General features: G+C 39.8%; 2 protein-coding genes across 10 annotated transcripts in view; one reads left to right on the forward strand and one right to left on the reverse strand.

The window, feature by feature from the left end:
- Positions 1 to 15,263, reverse strand: part of GPATCH2 (G-patch domain containing 2) — a 138,255-nt gene extending 122,992 nt beyond the window's left edge. For 6 of the 7 annotated variants that reach the window (XR_010307070.1, XM_064164521.1, XM_064164524.1 and 3 more), the window contains exons 1-3: positions 14,814 to 15,263; positions 4,973 to 5,686; positions 632 to 693 (exon numbers count right to left, since the gene is read on the reverse strand). Coding sequence is in view for 6 of the 7 variants with exons in the window: in XM_064164521.1 (XP_064020591.1) it covers positions 632 to 693; positions 4,973 to 5,686; positions 14,814 to 14,869 (832 nt within the window). In the remaining variant the exon portion in view is untranslated. The remainder of the gene's footprint in view (positions 1 to 631; positions 694 to 4,972; positions 5,687 to 14,813) is intronic. The other variant, XM_064164520.1, reaches the window with a different exon arrangement.
- The window catches only part of SPATA17 (spermatogenesis associated 17), a 92,048-nt gene continuing 86,095 nt past the window's right edge, over positions 14,970 to 20,922 (forward strand). For all 3 annotated transcript variants that reach the window (XM_064164526.1, XM_064164529.1, XM_064164527.1), the window contains exons 1-2: positions 14,970 to 15,382; positions 20,181 to 20,270. In XM_064164526.1, the coding sequence (XP_064020596.1) occupies positions 15,315 to 15,382; positions 20,181 to 20,270 (158 nt within the window). In that variant the 5' untranslated portion in view covers positions 14,970 to 15,314. The remainder of the gene's footprint in view (positions 15,383 to 20,180; positions 20,271 to 20,922) is intronic.

The raw sequence follows: 20,922 nt of genomic DNA on the forward strand, positions 1-20,922 counted from the left end.
TGGCAATAAACACTGAAATATATTAAAAATCTTACATTTACATTCTCAATCTATCACACAAAACATATATGAGAACATTATGTATACTACAGGAAAATTGTAAATTTTCACTGTATTTTAAAGAAAAAAATATCCACAGGAAAGACTTTGAACAGCATGTGCTTTCTAATCTCAATCTTAGACTGCTGAAGAAGTAGGCTGTTTGAAACTATTTCTCAAACTACTGAATAAAAATTAACTACAAAATCCTGCCAATATCAATCTGGAAGAAAAGAAAGAAAGAAGGCACCTCAAAAATAGTTTGTAAAGCAGAACTATGATCACAGAGTCCTGTCTGAAAATTTGAGCAACTGAAGAATTAAAACTTAAGAGATAATCCTTTGGAGATGCCCAAGCTGCAAGTTTATTATATTACAGAGACTGCTTCTCCAAACAGGTTTTGACTAAGTCATGGGTTCAGGACAGTCTCTGGTAACATTTCAAAAACCTAGAAAGCAAGCTATACTTCAACTCAGTAAAACAGTAATAGCAACTGCAATACAGCAATTAACCTATGAAATAACTTGTAACGCTTACAGAATCGCAACTGATGTGGTTTGAGGGGTGGAGAAGGGAAAGATTGTTTCAATACCTTGTCTTCCCTCATCATTGGTAAACAATCCAGCATCACTGCTGCTCAGACTGCTGGATTCACTGTAATAAGAGAAAGAAAGAAATAGATCAAAAGAACAATTGATCTTTCAGTCGTAAAATTTTAAGGAGACAAGGCGGTGCTCAGATTGAACTTAAGCCCAACAGAGATCAGAAAGAAAATAGGATGATTTTTTTTAATCAAACTGCAAATATCCTAGTTCCATTAACTACAAAGCATATTATTTTTGGCACATAAAACCACAGGAATCTAATGGTACCCTGACAGTAAGCCAGATGTGACTGCAACGAGGTGCTGACACAATTGATGCATTTTATTATCTGTTTCCATCAAATGCTCACTGTTCCCCTTCTTATGCTGTGCAATTCAGCTTGATCCTGGAACACCACTGCTCAATAAAATAGAAGTAGTCTCAATCAAAAGCAGCCTAAGCCTTCCTTCAGCACATGAAATAAGAGTCTGAAAAACAAATTACCTTTCTGACCATCGTTTGCAAATATTCTGGGAGAAGACAACACTTAAGGTTTCAGAACTTACTACTTGGGGAAAAAGAAACAAGTTTGAAACAAGAGTAGCCAATTAAATAAAAATATGGGTGATACTGAAGAGAAAAAATATGGCCAATGATCATAACATCAGTATGAGGCAAGGTACAGTTTAATTTTCTGTGACTTCCATCATGGCCTAAAAATTAGAACATGGATGTAAACCACTGAATTTAGAGAGAATTGTGTGCAAAGACATCAATAGGTATTTTGCTCTTTGCTATAAAAACATTTGCATGAACAATACTTTGTGTGTCTCCAAACAGTGAAGTAGACATGCCTTTTAATAACACAGCTGATGACTTGGGAAGTTGCACTCAAAAGGACTTTTTGTAAATTGTTTGCTTCATTTATTGCCAATAGAGTAGCTCTGCTAAGGAATTCATATTCTTAGCAAAATTTAAACACATTTTACTTATACTGAAATGTAGAACAATTTCAAAAACCCAAACAATCAGTTCACAACACAAATTCAAGCATAAGTTATAAATACTATGACTACTCTCAATGTTGTAAACAAGTTACTTGCAAGAACTTGAGGTCCATTTACCTTTCTACACTTACTCCTAGCAAAACATACACCAAGTCTTATACTTGAATAGAAACAAATCAAGACCAAACGAAAACACTGGCACAGCCACAGCATTCATTCATCTCATGATGCAGTCATATAGGGCAGGGATCACAGCCAAGATAATTGCTACATGGCAATCACTTCACTGAATAAATTCAAAGCCTCTGAAATCAATACCTTAATATCTAAGTACATGAAAGCTTTTGCAATGGAATTTATTTCCAGTTATAATAAAATTTTGCACTGTATATTGCTAATTCTTTTGCTTTTTTTTTGTGTTGAGAATTCTACTCAGAAAATGCTTCCAGGGAAAAGGAAAAAGTCACAGATCCCTTTCAGTTCTATAAAACAGTGTATTCAAGCAAAATATAAGGAACAGTTCCGCTAACCAAACAGCTTTCACAGTTTCATTTATACATTTGTGGAAACAAAGAAGAAATAGTTTATTATTATTAGTCATTACTAGTAAACTGTTCCGTATCTTGGCTTCATATGAGACTTGTAACCTTTATTTACTAACAAATCCTGTCAACCAGGACTGTACTGGCACTGACTAGCAGGACAGTGGGTGGGCATAACTGAGTTACACTGCTGCTCTCTTTCAAAAGAGGCAATTGAGATTTCTCTTGATTTGTCACTTAACTGCCAAAGCTTGCAGGCATTAAATACCATCAAGAAATCCATGCACTGCCAAACTTGGCTTAAACTGGTCAAGGAGTTTAAGCACTGAGGACAAGGGAGAACGAGCAAAGGACAGGTTGTGATGATGAAAAGCTCATTTCCAGGGCTCAAAATCAACGTCACAGGAATTCATCTCTGGGATCCTTTACATGCTGGCCTTTTATAAACTTGAGGGCTCCTTATCCTGTTCCTCAACCCTTAAAATCCCGTTACTGTTGTGTTTGAACACAAAACCTGCAAAGGAAGGGTCATGTAGCATTTTTAACGTGCATCTCAAATACCTTATTTTGAAGTAATTCCATCTATACACTGAAAGTAACTCATCAATTTTAGATAGGAGCAACAACTCCCACTAAAAGTTATTGGCTTTGTTTTCTTTTTAAAAACTGAACTTCTAAAAAATTAACCCTTCTGGGGATAATTACTAAACTGTAGATATACAAATGTACAAAATTAGAACAGTTTTGTATACATTTTATGTTTCCTCTTCAGTAAGCATTGCTGAGGCATGACTCATACCCAAGATGCTTTGTCAGTTCATGCCTTGCACAAACTTTGAAAAACTCACATTCCTTTTTAAACCTTCAGCTTTTACTTTTAGAACATATTCTTAGGAACAGATTTTGCCAATTGCTTCTGATTCTCCTAGCTAAATGATCTCAGACAGAGATACTACTGCACTTAAGTGAAGTTAGTTTAAAATTATTTAAAAATATTCAGATACAGTATGCACCCAAGAGGCTTAGATATGGTGAATTTAAATCACATTAGGGAAATTCTTCTAATTCAGCAGTTTCCAAATCTTTTGGTACAAGTGACCACTGCAAGAAATTCAGTACCATGACAGACCATCACTCAACCACGTGCAGAAACAGCAAACACTATGAGGATGAGAATAATCTGAAAGGCCATTTACTGGGTCCAGAGACAAACATTTGAGCTGTGATTTGAAAAGTGACAGCATTTGGTCTATCAAAGCATTAGGCATTTTGAAAAGGGATATTTTAAAACCAGTAATGTTTGTCTTGGGGGGAAAAAATAAAACAAATATATTCTGATTGACCTGGAAGTAGCAAAGCTTTGGGAGTTTACAAGGGGACTGACATATTGATCATTCTTCTCTCCACCCAAAAATTAGCACCAGAATGTTTGAGAACTGTTGCCCCTGTAGCATAACAAAAAATCTTCTATAAATAAGAAAGCAACAAGACTATGGGCATATAATGAACTATGTGATGGTTCCTGGATCCTAAGAATTTTTTAGCAATCTGTCTTTAGGTATCAAATTCGAGGGAACAGATTCTCAAAGGAAAGGGTAGTTTTCTACCCATTTCCTAACAAGACACTTTCCTGTTTTCCATGTCAAAGCAAGGTGTCTAACCTTACACACTGGCTGCCTTGAGGCACTGCTTCTGCTCTAGTCATTAAGACCTTAAGAACAATCTTTAAGAATCAGGATTCATTCAACCCTTTCAACTGCTTATTGTTCACAGGTGAAGGACAAGGCTGCAATGTAATCAAATAACTTAGAAGTACTTTTCTAACAATGACTGGAGTTAGTCACCAGTACTGCTCTTACTACAGTAACTGATGTCTGCTCTGGTCAAAATCCATGGGTAATTTGCTTCTCAGTTCCACCTCTTCACTACAGAACAGGCTTAACAATTCAGAGGTAAAATGTCTACAAAACACTCAGAGACACTAGTACAGTCAAGCAACTGACCAAAACTGTATTTCAATACAAGTCTTTGTTGTTGATGCTTCTGCATTCAGAACCAGGCACGTGGAATAAAAGCATAATCAAGCTTACCAGGCCCTCCAGGTAACATCCTTTGTGTATGGTGGAAAAATTACATGCACCTTACTCAATTGTAAAAATATTACTTCAGAAACAATTACCATTGTAATATGACTGCTTGTCTGGAATGAATGGATGAGGTGTACTGCCAAAGGGCCATCATTCTCTCATTTTTCTAATGGTAAGCTCAGGTGTTTCTGAACTGTAAATTGGTTTTTACATTACACAGATGATGTATATCCTTAACAACTTACAGTCTTTTTATGCCCATGACACATAAGAACATACTGTCTAAATGGTGACTCTGAACACTGACATTTCTGACATATAGAGATAACAGTCAAAGTAACAATGTCTGGAAATTGGAATAGCACTTAATTTTTGTCTGTGAACTGTCAGTAGTTGAAATACACAGAAAAAAACCCATATTGATCATTTGTCTATGTGGTCATTCTCAAAATTGAAACAACTAGAATGTATCAATTCAATCAACTGTTTCTTAGTTACTTCTCTGCTACATGACTCCATTTTATCTTGAATTCCTTAACTTGAGCAATTAATGTAGTGGATTTTTTGTTTAATTAAAATTCAACTTGTTAAAACACATAGCACTGATGTTACACTTTTAAGTCTGAAATTAAAGAAATGTCCAAAGATTCCCAGTACAAGCAATAAAAGAAATATTATCCAAAGTTTTTGTAAAGAGGAAGAAAAATAATAACCTGTCACTCATGTTCTCATCTGAGCCTTTTTGCTCCTCATACTCCATTTTGTCCTTATTTGCTTGGTTCACTTCTTCATTTTCTATAACCACTCCTTCATCCAAGATTTCTGGTCCTTGTCGAGCTGCAGCTACTTTTCTTTTTTTCACTTTGCTCTTGGAAAACTCTTGGTGTTGGTATGATTTATTATTATTGTCCATTTCTTGATCTCTGCTGTTATCCTGCTGTTGAGTTATTGCCAGTGCATTAGAGACTTCAGATGGCAGATCTATTGCCATCCGTTTTACCTTTCTTCTCCTGCGCAAAGTTCTGTTTCCCAAACTGTCCACAGCCAAATCTGGCTCATGCCACAGGGATCTTTTGCCTCTAATGTTGTTTAAGTTTGAGGAAGGCCGACGTTTAGCAACCAACAACTGGTCATCAGAGTCACTGTGGTCTTTCTTATTAGTATGATTCTCCCTGTAGTCTTTGTTTGACTCTTCTAAACTGGAATCAGAACCTTCACTTAAGCAGTGACCAGTCTCCCAAGGATGATGAGTGGTAAATGAACGTCTTTTTCGTCCCCTCCTTTTCCTTGCCTGTCGTTTCAAAAGACAAGAAACGCTTCGAGAATGATCTCCTGTATCAGCAAAACCTCCTCTGGCTTGCTCTGAACTTTCTTCCAGTGCTGAGACTAGATCATGAACCAGCTCCTCCATAGTCCTGCTGAAATGCCTGTATATTTCATCAGGAAAAACAAAACACAAAAGAAAACAACAAATTAGTATGAAGCATTAAGTACCAACTAACAATTTTACCTGCCAAAATCATTTCAGTCATTCAAGGCAGTTTTGATGACCATTCTATAAAAACTGTTGTATTTCTGCTGAGACAAGACACTGCCAATCAGTCCTATAAAATTTTTAACGCTTCAGCGTACATTGCTTTTAGCTTCCCACATTTCTGTCTTGAAAAGAAGGGGGTGTCTTTTCTAGAATACTCCTTGATAGTATATTAGGGAGTTCTGTCCAGGAGTTATTATAATGACAAAATGTTTTTAAGGATAATTATCTCTTGACATTACCCAAATGTCAAAATTAAGACATCAATTATTTGATAATATACAACTTTTGGGGGTTTAGTAGTGACTAATTTTGGATTTGCAAATGGTAATATCTGAATGATTTTTAATTTAAATATTGATTTGGTGGCATGATATTAAGCTCAGATAACACACTGCTACAGCATCCTAGTGTATTAAGTGTCAAGTTTCCCACCACACACGGGCATTTGCAATCACTGAATCACACAGCTTTAGGGAATTATATCCCTAAAGACACACAGTGTCTGGTTAAGGACTTATCCTGTCAAATGTTTTACTCTTTTTCTCTCAAATTTCTCTAGCATTTAGCATGTCTATAGCTCAGTATGCTTCAGTAAGTTCACCCATGCATTACATGAGCATAATTATGGAAAGAAGAGAAAACAGTAAGCGACTCCTGCCAAAATCTAATCCTCTGAAGGCTGTGAACCTCTTTGTACAGCAATTGGATTCTCACATCAAAGCATCACAAGAATCCTTTTATTGAGGCAAAGCAATGAATAAGGTTCATGCTCTTCACTACATTACACCAAGTGATAAATATGGAAGACATTCAGTAAACTATGAGGACTTTTAAAAGTAAGACTTCTCACTTTGTTTTACAATATAACTTGATGGAGAATTAACAAATACTTTTCTACCCACATCAGCAGAGCTGTGGATCTGAACACATAGCACACAGATTCCCTCTCTCAATTACTGCAAATTCCATTGTTAAAGGTACTTGATGGTTGTGGCTGGACAGTCATAATCATGCATATATTTTGAAATACTAATGTGGCAACTGAAGAAAATGTTTAAGAGGAATTCCAAGCTGGTCAAAAAATAGCTTAAGTACAGAAATTACATATTCCCATTTTAAGTCTTTTTTTCAGAAATACTTATTTCTAACCAAATGGCTTCAAACATTTAAATTGTAAGATCACCAAAAGCACAAAGAGTGGTAGAAAGACAACCTCACTTTGAATTTCTAAGACTGCTGTCACTTATTTCTCACACCTCTTTTTTTCCTCTACTGTAATCGCTAGTCCTGTTGCTTCCTCTTAACCTAATATTTTCTTTGGCTCTTTGTACAGTAGAATCATCATATTATTATGTAAGGACAAAGACAGCTCTTAAAGAATGATACACTTTCTTCTTAATTCATTTGGTTCACAAGAATCAAAAAATCAGAAGCAGAAGAAGCTACACAAAATGAAAAATCAATCCAAATGATGCAGTGATTTTCTGAAAATTCAGGGAGAAAATGTGGAAGTCATTTAGCCTAGAAATTACTTTTGAGACACATCATGGAAATTATTTCAAACTAAGTCTTACCTCAAAGTTTCAACCACTGTGGAGGGCTCTAGGGGGTGTGTAGGGTTGGTTGTTCTTGCCTTTTTTTTTTATTTTGCTTGTGTAGCAGGAATTTTTACCACCAACACAGGCAAATTCAAGTATATTTATACAAGTTTTCAGCACATGATGCTTAAATATATGAACTCCTGTTCATCAGAAGGTGTAACTGCACAGTGGATAGAGTGCTAGCCCCTTTAGCCTTATTGTTAAACATCTGTAAGGATGACTATCCCTGCAGGTGTGCATATCAGAAATAAGATATCATTGGATTTAGGGGGCTTTCTAATACTTCTACAGTACTATAACATGAGCCATGAGAATTAAACTCCAGTACATTAGTTTGGGTTAAGACAGCAATTCCCCAGGATGCCTGCCCAGCCCTTCTGGACAGGCTTCTGTGTTTACAGCAAACTGATATAAGTGAAGGTGCACCAAGAAATGAACTAGTTGGCTTAAGTCTACTTTTAGCTCCCAAAATGAACAGGTTACTGCTAACTTGCAATACAATCACCTGCAGCCCATTCTGCTAGTCTCTGTGCAGCACAAAGTAAAAACAAATGGAAACACAGGGACACTAATGTCTTACACCATAGTTTGCAATAAATCCACTCAATTCAGTATTCCTAATCCACAGGAATAACTGTATCAGTAAAATCAATGTAGCACCTACACTGGACATACTAATTTACTCCAGATAATGGTGTAAGCATAGTGGTAAAGTTGCCTTAGTTCTATTAAACACATCAAGATCAAACACATATAAATCTAAACTGGATGTATGACTTGACTTCAATCTGCCTTGCATTGTCCCCAAAACATTGGCAGTACCTGTGATGCCAGATCAAAAGACCAAGAACAATCCACATCCTATAGTGTTTTTGAAGCAAAGCATAAGAAGATTCTTAAAAGGCTCCAAGCAGTAAAGACACTCAATTTCCGCTAGATTACAACTTTGAATTTTATGTGCTTCTGCAATAAGTCTTTTCTAGGGAATAGCAAATCTTTTCTTTATAACCCCTGAATTAAGATCTGTACAAGGTGGTAACCTTGTTTACCATAAAAATTACAACCATGGTCTCATGCTGTGTCCCAGATGCACTACCTCTTAGACCTATCAGATGAACTAATCCTGTAGTCACTCCAACATGTTTCCTTCAGATGATTATGAGAATTACCTGATCAGTTTGAGACGGTGGAATCTCCTTTGCAATAGACTGAATATAAAAGACATACTACTACAACTTTTTATATGGCAACAACAACCAGATAAACCAGTTAATTTGAAACTTCTCCTCAAAATTCAGGGCCATATTTCTATTACAGTATTACTATTCAGACAAAAATCATTTTTCCAACTTCCTCCACTTCGCACAACCAGCTGTCAAGCTTGTTTTCCAAACCTATGAAGCAATTTTAGTAATCACTACAGATGTTACTGTAACAAAAATATTTGCATTTGAAATAGGTTGAAAAATAACTAGGAGTATTAAAACCACTACCAACTGCATTGAGTAAGACAAGAAATTTCAAAGATTGTAATAAGGAATGTAGAACAGCATAGGGATACATAAAATACTAAGTTGAGCCATAGTTTAGCTTGACTCATATAGGGCTATAAAAATGCTGTTACAGCAACAGCCCACAGCTAGCAATAAACTGTAATGTCTTCAGCAGAAGATTCTGCTTCACTATAAAGAAAATATAGTTTACCTACACTGACCTTTACATTTATTTGAAGCAATCCTAATGTATCCATCAAAGGCTGACCCATTTCCTCTCTAACCCTTACCAAATCAGACCATAAAAGTACTGTTGGAGGAAACACTGAAACTGCTTTCACCTACTCCAAAACATCTCACACAGCCTGTGGTCAACCTTAATATATCCTGAAGCTCCTAACTCAACTAATGGGCATTTGCCTTTTCAGTGAAAATCAAGTATATTTTTTGTTCACTTCCTACCTAAAGCATGTATCAAACGTTGAGCTCTGACTGCGCACAAAATACTTAACAAACACACACTGATGAGAAAGTGAATTTCGTTTCACAACTCATGAGGAAGGGCAGCATCTTTCACTAAACTGACAGCTGCATTTACATTTACTTCCTAGTTCTGTATCTTTTCCTGTTAAATGAGACAGGGTCTCTTGCAGCTGAAGTTATGTTGCATCTGTGGCTCACCAACTCTGAAAAGAGCTATGATTTTTGCTGCCTTCACAACCCACCATGATTGCAAAGTAAGAGCACAAGAAAAATGAAGTCATTCCTTGAACATCAGAATCATAAAATCTGACTTTCTATAATTTTTTCCTATATGGATTCTGTGATGGCTTATAACACAGCTGTACTCACAGCATACCTTTACCTTCAGAAAGGTACTAATTTGAATCCCATTTCTCTACCTCAGAAGTTACTTTCTCAAAGCCTTAGATTTCCATTTTATTGATGAATGTGAATTTCGATTTAACAGGTGCAAGTATTTGGGAGGAAGCTCAGTTGGATAACTCTGGAAAACAAACAAACAAAAACCCCTCAAAACAGAACACAAAAACAAACAAACAAAACACCAAACCAAACCAAACAAACCTCACAAACAAAACAAAATATATCAAACCAAATCCAAACTATCACAGTTCTTGGGATACACAAAACAGAAAGGAAAAACAGAATAGCATTAACTTAGCTGAAAGTATTAAAAAGCTAGCAAAAGACTACAGATGATCAGGAAATGATAAATCTATATTATGTAGAAGGTTATGCTATAAATTAGGAACAAAAATTGTATCTACATTAACTTGCCTCTCATCAAATGGTCATCACCAAGAGGACAACACAAAGCATCCAGTTCCACGTCCACCCTGCTGTGCATCAGGTTCACAAAGTTACAGCATGATCCAGTACTAACCATTGCTTGGGGGGTGTAACAGCTGGGTATCAAGCTATGAGGATCCTCAAAATCCTCCAGTTCTGAGGATCCTGCCCAGTGCTTCCCATAAAGACTAACACCCAATGCACTGACAACAGATTCAGAGTAAATCTCACATGCAGACTGAAGAAAATCCATATCAATGTAGCTGCCATATTAGAAATTTTTCAAGTGTACCAGTGTCAGAACACAAACTTACAGAAATTCTATGCTAGAAAACAATTATTTTTCAGCTTCATGTAATACAGTATAAACAGCTACAAGACCTGAGGACTCTTCAGACAAGTCATAGATTCACAGAATTGTTTGGGTTGCAAGAGACTTCAAAGATAATCTAGTTCTAACTCCCCCGCTGTGGGCAGTGATATCTCTCACTAGACCAGGTTGCTCAAGGTCCTGTCCAACCTGAACTTGAAGACTTCCAAGAGGATGCATCCAGAACTTCCCTGGGCAACCTGTTGCAGTGTCTCACCATCCTCACTGTAAAGAATTTCTTCCTAATAACCAGTCTAAATCTACCATCCCCTAGTTTGAAATCATTCTTCCTTGTCCTATCACTATGACCCCTTCTATTGAGTCCATGCAAAATGGCTTTCTTGTAGGCTCCCTATCAGAGACCGCTGTAAGGTCTCCCTGGACCCTTCTCCTCTCCAGGCTGAACAGTCCCAACTCAGGATACTATGTTAGAGCACATCTCTATCTGAAAAGGGAAAAGCAAACCCATAAAAGCCAGGTATTTCTCATCTTTAAGGTATTCCAACTCCCCTTTTTTAACTCAGGTCTGTAAACGAATTAGTAAAAGTACAGGATGTGTTAAAAGAAAAGTTATGAAAGTCATAATCAATACACCTGCTGGAAACATCCATAAATTCTTTTTTCTATCAAATATACAACTCCTATAAATTTAATTATATAGAATTACTAGCAACATTAATCACACACTACATGTCCACTCTTGGTACCAGTTTTATAGAAAAACCTCTTTAGACAAGCTTCAGGTTTTCCTTGTCCACACTAGTCCAAAATATTAGTATTTGAGGAATAACAGAATGTTATTAATTATACTACTAATGTCCCTGAAAATTAGGACCAAACTTGGAATAAGTACATTTGACTTCTCTACAACTACTGCCTATCGAAGAAGACACAATAAACACTAACCTACTCATATTGAAATGTGAAAGTATTCAGTAGAGAACAATGATACACAATCTGAAAGATGCTGACATGAACTGCATTGAACAAGGCTCTAACAAATTAATTGGTCACCCAGAAATGAGATTTGGAGCAATTTATCATGAGAGGTAGCAATTCTTGCAATCCCATTGCTGCCATTTACTGATATGTTTGCCCTTTTCAGAAGCATAACTTCATTAATTAATTGCCAAGGTGGAGAATCACAGAAACTGTCAAATGGTAATACACTACAGCACCAAAGTCACTATCAAGACAATTGGCATGCTTAATAAATCCACAAAAAGCAAACTATTCCTGAATTGTCACATGGCCAGTAGGACAAGAGAAGTTATTCTTCGCATGTACTCAACACTGGTCAGGCCACACCTTGAGTCCTGTGTCCAGTTCTGGGCTCCTCAATTCAAGAGAGATGTTGAGATACTAGAACGTGTCCAGAGAAGGGCAACAAAGATGGTGAGGGGCCTGGAACACAAACCCTGTGAGGAGGGGCTGAGAGAGCCGGAGGTGTGCAGCCTGGAGAAGAGAAGGCTCAGGGGTCACCTCACTGCTGTCTACAACTACCTGAAGGGAGGCTGTAGCCAGGTGGGGTTGGGCTCTTCTGCCAGGCAACCAGCACCAGAACAAGGGAACAGCGTCTCAAATTGTGCTGGGGGAGGTATAGGCTGGACATGAGGAGGAAGTTTTTCCCAGAGAGAGTGATATGCTATTGGGCTGCCTAGGGAGGTGGTGGAGTTGCCACCCCTGGAGGTGTTTAGGAAAAGCCCCTCTGCTGAGGGGCCTGGTCACACATGCTGGGTCATGCTTGAAACTGGTACCATCCAGTGTGTTCCCCAGAGAAATCTCACTCTGGCTGAAAAGGTCTAATCTCAGAGTCAATAACACAGCTTCATGTAATATAGTTACTGTATAATAGTTGTAAGTGGTTGTAAGTTTCTTTTCTAGTTACATAAGCAACATCACATCCAAAAGAACCCACACCACACAAGCAGCAATCCAGAGGAAGGCTACATCTCATCTGCACCTATCTCCCTGATGCCCTGCAGCGAAAGTCTGTTCCAGTTTTCCCTCAAGAGGAGAGACTGTTTCCTGACTTTTTCCTAAGAGAAAAGACTATTTTCATTTCCCTGATTCTTCTTCCATGTTCCTGCCCTGCTCACACCTCACCTGCAACAACCTGCACTGGAGAGGCACATCACCTTGGGATAAAGTCAGGGACCAAGAAGGACTTAAGAACCTCTAACATTTACCATATACATGGAAACGTTTTCCTATCTGTTGATCAGAAAACTGTTTGCAGCAAAGTCAAAATGGTCTAACCACAGGGTGGAATGTAAAGGGTTAAAGCCTCATGGGGTGGGTGGTCTGAACCTCACCCCAGGTGCAATGGTTAGCCCACTCCCACTTCCTCTGTTTTTATAGGGGTTCTAGACAGGAACTGTTGCATATGTGTGTGTATATATATATATATATATATAGTATCTTGTTTTCCCTTCCTATACCTTTTTGTAACTCCACTTACCTTAAATACCTTTTATGTATTGTTAAAGTTTTTCTTTCAACTTCCAAATCACAACAAGACTATTCTTTGGGTGTTTTGCTCCTTTTCACTTTCTACATCTAAATCCTTTCTTTCCAAAGAGGAGAGAGAGGAAGGCATCCTATTAGTGTATTGTTCTATTGGGCTTTGGGCTCTGGGAATCTTAAACTAGAACAAATACAGTAGACCAATACAGTAGTAAAATTTAAATATAAATGATAGGTTAAGTATATAATGCAAACTTTCTCAGAGTACAAGCACAAGTTTGGAATACCTTAGGCAATGTTTCTACTCTATGCAGCATTAGTAGTGAAATAAAAATACTTCTGCTACCAGAGTCTGTCTCTCCCTCTATGTTCTGAATCGGGCCAGAAGTTACATTTACACCAGACAAATCCAAATCTGCATTCCTAACAATATCCACAAAGTACTTCTAGTGAGTCTGTACCTCCTGGGCAAATATAATCCCTCTTAGAAAGATTTATCATTTAGAAAAAAGTAAATAAGTCATGAAATGACCCACAGGGGAAAAAAAAAGTGGTGTTGTCAGCAGAATTGGAGGAGAAAACAAGTTTCCTATGCAAGAAAACTACATGCTGAGCCTTCCTCTTCCTCTGCTTTCCTGTTCTCCGAAAATAAACAAAGAATGTAAATAAAAATCTATTTCAGATCTCGGAACTTTACCAGCAGGTATCTGTATACATAACAGAGCCTCTATAAAAAGCCTCAAGGCCTCAAATTACCAACAGACAAGAAGAAAAAACCCACCCAACAACAACAGCAAAAAAACCCAAACAAACACCAAACCAACCACATCCTGCTCCTATTATTAAAAGTAAACTGAAACAGCAGTTACACACATCAGCTGATCCCTAACAAATCAAGATATCTAACATCTGATGAAGGAAATGAAAGGCTTTCCAGGTGGTTGACTGGGACATGTGTCCAACAGCAGTCTTTACGTAGTCCCACTGCCTATTAACAAGTCACTTTTTTGTTCTGTTTCCCTTCTTCATAGTTCTACAATAAAAACAACGTGGCCTTTGGGCTTACTATGCTTATATATGGAATTACACACAATGGCAAATCTGTGAATTCTGCTGCAGTAAACTACTCGTATTTTTCTTGTTAATTGCCACAGCAGCACTTGTTGATTCTTTGTTTACAACAAAGTAGCCTCAGAGAGGCAAGAGAGCTAACTGGCACTTTCTGCAGTACACACTGCATAGAGTTTAAGCCTTAGAGGGTCTACCCTAATTAGAAAAGACCCAAACACGTACCGAAAGGAAAAAAAACCCCAACAACATATGACATAAAGCTCCGATTTACCGTTTGCCTGCTATCTTTTCTTAGCAATGAAGGGAAAGTTTCTTCTTCCAGCCTACTGCTCACTCACGGCAAGCCGTTGAGACGTGCTAGTGGCACCTGCCAACCTTTCAACCCCTCTTCCTCCGGAGGCTCTGGGCGGAAAGCACCAACGTCTCTCCCCCAACGAAATCAGCAGCGGCGGGGGCGCATGCTGGGACAGGCCTGGAACCCGCCGGACCGCGTGGAAGGCCACCCGGAGCAGGGATACCACTCGCCCCCACGTTTCAAGCCCCATACGCGGCGATGAGATGGGTGCCTCTGCTACCTTCCCGCAGACACCGGCACCGACTCCGCGGCCCTGCTATAGGGCAGGGGTCGGTGGAAAACTACTCCAGCCTACAGACAGCTCGTCCGTCCGACCGGCCAGCCACACTCCCCCCGGGGCCTGGGCTTACCAGCTCTTTCTCGCCGCCTGAGCTCGGGTCGGGGTAGGTTCAGCGACCCGGAACATGAACCCGGCGCCTCCCCCGGCCGCTCCCCGGGGAGGCTGGCGCCACTTCGCAGAGACTGGGCCGAGAGGAGACGGAGAGGTGGCCGACTGCAGCACTGGGGACTGACAGGCGAGGGTCGGGAAGGGAGGACGCAGGCGGCCAGCGCTGCTCCTCAGACCCCCATGATGAGAGCCCGGAAGCAGCTGCGCACCGGGAGGAAGCCGGGAGCGACCATTTCGCCTCTTAGCCTCCTTCTCCGGACAGTTACCCAGAGACGCCACATCCCTTCCGGCACTCCTCACCCTGTCTCTTCTTCCATCCCAGTGCAGCTCCGAGGGGCTCCTGCTGTCGCTGGTGCCCTGCGTCAGGGCTGCTCTGGGGCGCGCCACCCCCGCACCCACACCGAGTGGTTCGGTCCCGTTGCCATGGTGGCGGCGTCGGTAGGGCGGGAAGGAGGGAGAGAGTATGGCTGCTCTAGCCCAGCTCCAGGCCAGGCTATCGGTGCTGCGGGAGGAGTATTTCCGTAGGCACAGGTAACCGAATCGTGCCGGTAGTGGGGCGTAGATCCCCATGCCGGGCTGGGGCTGGCGGGGTGGGCAGTTCCTGGTCTCCTTCGGCAGCGAGATGGCGGCACTCCCGCTGAAAAACGGTTTAGCTTTGAAACCCCTCCCGCGAGTTTCCTGCCCCCAAATACTGCCAGAGTGATCCGGGGAGACCTGATGGCAGCGGCACCGTTTCTTTAGAGGGTCCATTTATGCACTGAAAACAGTGTCCTTCTGTTTCCGCCGCCCCCTACTAATTTTGAGGGGAAAGAAGCCTCTGGAAACTCCCAAGGGGCGCTGAGCTCCGCGGCTTCACCCCTCCCGTCCCGCTCCGCCGGCGCAGCTCTTCCCAGAGAGCTGCTCCTCCCGGGCTGCCGGCACTGGCACACAAACCGTGGGCCCTGCTCTCCTGGCTCAAATCTCTCCCTTTCCCTGGACGGTTAGTTTACCCTGTTGACAAGCACCAGGGGTTGGGGGTCCACTTGTGCGGGGTTTTGTGGGTTTTTTTGAAGTTAACTGGCAGAGAAGCCCCCAGCTGCGGAGTTGATGTTCATTATCTACGTTGTTTAAAACTGAGCATCACTTCTAGTTCAGGTTATACACCGTGAGTTTGTGGGCTTCATGAGAGCAGGTGTTTTCTCTTCACTGGTGAATGAATCATTTGTTTCAGAATCCAATTACAGCATCATTAGCACGAACAGGAAAGCTTCTGAACATAGCTGAAAGTTCGAGTCCTGTCTGCATATAAAGTCCTGTGTTTTCCTCTTCTTTCCCTGAACTTTAGCTCATACTCTTGTGGCAGTACACAGAGCAGTTCACTAAACGAGCATCAGTTACAGAAGACCATAGTATTTGTCATATTACAGGTTAGAAAGAGCAGGCTCCTGGAGATCCATTGGAGGGCAGCATGTTTGATGTTTGAGGATTTTGGTTTTGGCAGAACTTTCCCCAAAATGAGTTGTTTCTCTTTTAAGAATATGCTGTAGTCCATCAGCTTCTTGAAATTCAGATTTTCACCTGACAATTTAAATGAGAAGCTTCAAACAGTCCGGGTCAGCAGCTGAATGGGGCTGATCAGTAATCTGATTTTGTTCTTTAGAGTGAAAAAATTTGGACTACTTCAACACAGCTGTCAGCAAAATCCTGAAACAAATAATATCTTCTTCAGAGATTTTGGTAGTTTGTGAAAAACTTTTAATAAGTGAGGCTTTGCTATTAATGTGTGCCAAATTTGCGGTGACCTTTGGATTATTTTTGAAGCATTCGTATTTTGAAGCCAGACGGCAACAGTTTTAATTTCCCTCTCAGAAGTTTGCTTTATCTACATGATATAATAATACATTTGCTGAAACTGACAAATCTGGGGTGCTGTGAGCACCTGAGTCAGTGTAATCTATGGTGGCCAAGAGAGCCAGTGGCATCCTGGCCTGCATCAGGAATGGTGTGGTCAGCAGGAGCAGGGAGGTCATTCTGCCACTGTACTCTGCACTGGTTAGACCACACCTTGAGTCCTGTGTTCAGTTCTGGGCCCCCCAGTTTATGAGGGACATTGAGATGCTTGAGCGTGTCCAGAGAAGGGCGAGGAGGCTGGGGAGAGGCCTTGAGCACAGCCCTACGAGGAGAGGCTGAGGGAGCTGGGGGTGTGCAGCCTGGAGAAGAGGAGGCTCAGGGGAGACCTCATTTCTGTCTACAACTACCTGAGAGGAGGTTGTAGCCAGGAGCAGGTTGCTCTCTTCTCTCAGGTGGCCAGTGCCAGAACAAGAGGTCACAGCCTCAAGCTACGCCAGTGGAAATTTAGGCTTGAGGTGAGGAGAAAGTTCTTCCCTGAGAGAGTCATTGGACACTGGAATGGGCTGCCTGGGGAGGTGGTGGAGTCGCCGTCCCTGGAGCTGTTCAAGGCAGGATTGGACGTGGCACTTGGTGCCATGGTCTAGCCTCGAGCTCTGTGGTAAAGGGTTGGACTTGATGATCTGTGAGGTCTCTTCCAACTTTGGTGATACTGTGATACTTAGCAATCACAGGTAGTTTGAAAGCATTTAACAAACAATACTTAATACCATAAAAAAACCCAAAAGGTTAATTGTCAGTATTTTGCAGTGAAATACTGAATTACCCACAAGATGAGTATACAGATTACCCTGTATTTACTTTGGTTTTTGTATAATTTGCCCTATTTGCAAGTGCTTCCAGGGGTAAGACATGAAGCACTTGCTTCCATGTATGTCAAACACATTCTAAGACAGAAGATAGTTCTTTTTTCACCTATGTATCAAGACCTAAAACCAGAATTCTGTAGAACACCTAGAATACGCACACCCTCCAGAATATCATGATTTAAAGTAACCCTGGTGAAATCTAAGTACTCTTGCTAGCAATTGACACTGCAGGAGGAACATAGTAATTGAAGTGCCTTAAAGTAAATCCACAAATTAGAAAACTGTATCTTTTAAAGTTTGTTTGCCATTTTAGGACTTGTTGCTTTAAAACTTATGGCACATTGATGACTAATTTCATTCCAGTTAGTTATGGTTAGACAGGTCTACCTGATCTTAATGTTCTTCTGATCTTAATAACTTTTCTCTCATGCTTTATGCAGAACTTTTTTAATGTCAGACGTATGAGGGTTCTGAAGTGATTTTACTACTTATTCAAGAACCAACTTTTATATATTGTAACATCTGTATGTCAGGTGCTGACCTTGAGTATGCCTTTCTAACATTCAATAAAGTCATTGAGAAGTAGGTGACTCTAAAAGCTTTATTCAACCAGCATGGCAACCGTGTTATCTCATTGGAAGGACACATAACAGCTTGAGCAACTTACACCTCAAACCACTTCTCGTGGCTAGACCACTTTGAAACTTTTTGTGGGACTATGCTGTAAGAAAACCAAGTCTATTTATGGTCTGCTTCAATAGTTTATAAGGACTTCTAAACTGGTTTGGCCAGTGAAGATAGAATGCAAACTAAAAAATCTTACAGGGAATAATAGCATGGAATGCTTCTGGTCTTCCAGAAGCAGAATGTTGCCATTGCCAAGTGGGTGGGACTCGTTCTGAAGCTGTCACCTTTAACAGAGCCAGTCCCACATACTCCTCATTTCCAAGTTGCAATCATGTCTGCCTGTCCATATCCTTTTAATCAAAATAATTTGCCTCTAAGTAAAAGTATTTTGGAGGTGTCTGCTTCCTATGAAGTGTAGGAAGCTGCACAAGAAAGCAGCAAGGAAGCTCCTTAGCATAAATGCCAGCTTTGATATCAGGTTTTGTGGTTTTAGGTAATAGAAACTGTTTTCCACAATTTCCAGGTATGGACAGGTCTGTTGCATGTCAGATGGCCATGAAAATTTGTAACTGCTTAATGTGATTTGAGAGCACATGCTACACCAGATGATATAAAATGAATGGAGCTAATGCTTCTTGATCTCTGGTAGTAAATCTGTGTTTTATTTTTCAAGAACTGTAATGAGGATAATCCTAATTTATCAGATAAAAATTAATCTTATTGGTGTTTACCATGGCAATTAATTTTGACACAACTTCATGTTAGGAAGGCAGACTAATATGAACTAGTTAAGAAAACTACCCAGTAGTAACCTAGTTGTTCTTGTGCCAGTTGTAGAAAATTGAACTGTTTGATAAATATATTCCTAATAAAAATGGGATAGCAAAAAATCCATGAAAATGGAAATTAAAGTTAAAGTTTGAAACCTTAGTTACTGATATTCTGAAGCCAAAAAGTAAATAAAAGCTATCTGGATTCTACACCTCAGCACTGAAGCTCATAGTAGTAATGATTTCTTTCTCAAGTCTCTGGAAAGCTATTTCTTTCATCTCTTAGATCCACGGTTTTCCTTACCTGACTTTTAGCCTTGTCATAAACACTGGTTTCCTATCAGTCACATAAAGAAGGCAAGCAGCGACTCTCTGAAATTATTTTCTGACTTTCTGATTAACTCCTTTTACTTGTTCTTCTTTCCCACTTGTACTGTGTCATCTGACAGAAAGCTTTGGCAGTTAATAGTTCCTGGAGACCCCCTTGAGGTCATCGGTTGTCCACCTGCATCTATCTTGCACCTTCATCTGCCTCACCAGCATCTCTTTCTAGATAACCTTTCTTCTTGCAACACTTTCTCTACTTTCTTTTCATTAGTTCCTCTAACATCTATATTAATTAATGCTGCAACCCTGCTATGTTTTCTGATTCTTTTATTTCCTCTTGTTCCCTTCTTGCCTGTCTGCAGCACTTGCCAATATGCTGCCAGCTTCATTTCTGCATTATCTCCAAAATCCATGTCTTTGAATTCCCCATTGTGAGAAGCCCTGTCAAGATTCAAGAAGCTGTAGCGTGGACTGCTATATTTCCATGTAAAAGATCCCCATGGTACTCCCTTTGGAATCTATCCAAATCACTAACACCACTTGTTTCAAATTCCTTTTAAGCCACAATGATGCAGAATCTGAATTTTGTATCCTGACAGTCACAGCCTTCCAAAGTTTGGAAATTTCCTCATCTACTGTCTGTCCTATGCATTCATTGTTGTAATTAATTTTAAAAGTTTGAACTTTCATTTGTATCTGGCTTTCCTTCAGTCACCTCTTCCTATTAATACTTTTCTTCTTTAAATTCCTTCTTAAGAAACTGTTCTGCACTATTATTTAACCATATGACAAAGTGAAAAACCTGATGAAAACCATCACAAACTGCAACCATAAGACATCAATAAGAATTTTTCTTTTTTGACACTAAATTTCTGTGCTGACAAGTATGACTGCTTTTTATATTTTCAGATCTGCAGATGAAGACAGAAGAAGAGAGTACAAAGCAGCTGTCAAAATCCAGAGCTGGTTTCGAGGATGCAGAGTTCGAGCCTATCTAAGGTAGATGTTAAGCCTATTGTGCAATCCTGATGGTTTTTTTCCCAAAGTTTTTCAAGGTATCACTTGATTTCAATAAAATGGGAACATTTTTTTGGGGGGAAAAGCACCTTTAAATGGAACTAAAATTAATGTGCACTGTAAGAATTTGTTTTTTTCCAGAACTTCATACTATTACAATGGCATGATGCTAATATGTAGCATGGAAATAATCCAAATTACCCATCTTCAGAATAGATGCACAGTATTTTTAAAGAAATCTTGGCATGACAAAGCCCCTAAGAAGACTTGTTAGTGCTTCTCTCTTTCCATCACATGAGTAACAACAGCATGCTGCAAGAGAAAGTTGAAAACTGGTCTTTGCCACTCTGTTCCATAGGAAAATATACCTTCTTGTGCACATTCATATTTGTAATGACCAATGTATGAATCACTATTGAATTATACTGAGCATGTAAGAAGAGCTAAATCAGCTAACACAGAGGAAGCTTTATCTGCAACTGTGTACAGTGCTCCTGCTCAGTGTCCTTTTTCCAAAGTTGGATATGGCATCTGTTGAGTAGCCAGTAAGCTACACAACAGTGTAGCCAGTGAGCTACAAAGTTGGATATGGCATCTGTTGAGCTCAGTGTAGCCACTTGTAAGTACTCTAAAT

This window comes from Pogoniulus pusillus, chromosome 25 (genome assembly GCF_015220805.1).
Source record: "Pogoniulus pusillus isolate bPogPus1 chromosome 25, bPogPus1.pri, whole genome shotgun sequence".
Taxonomy (NCBI): domain Eukaryota; kingdom Metazoa; phylum Chordata; class Aves; order Piciformes; family Lybiidae; genus Pogoniulus; species Pogoniulus pusillus.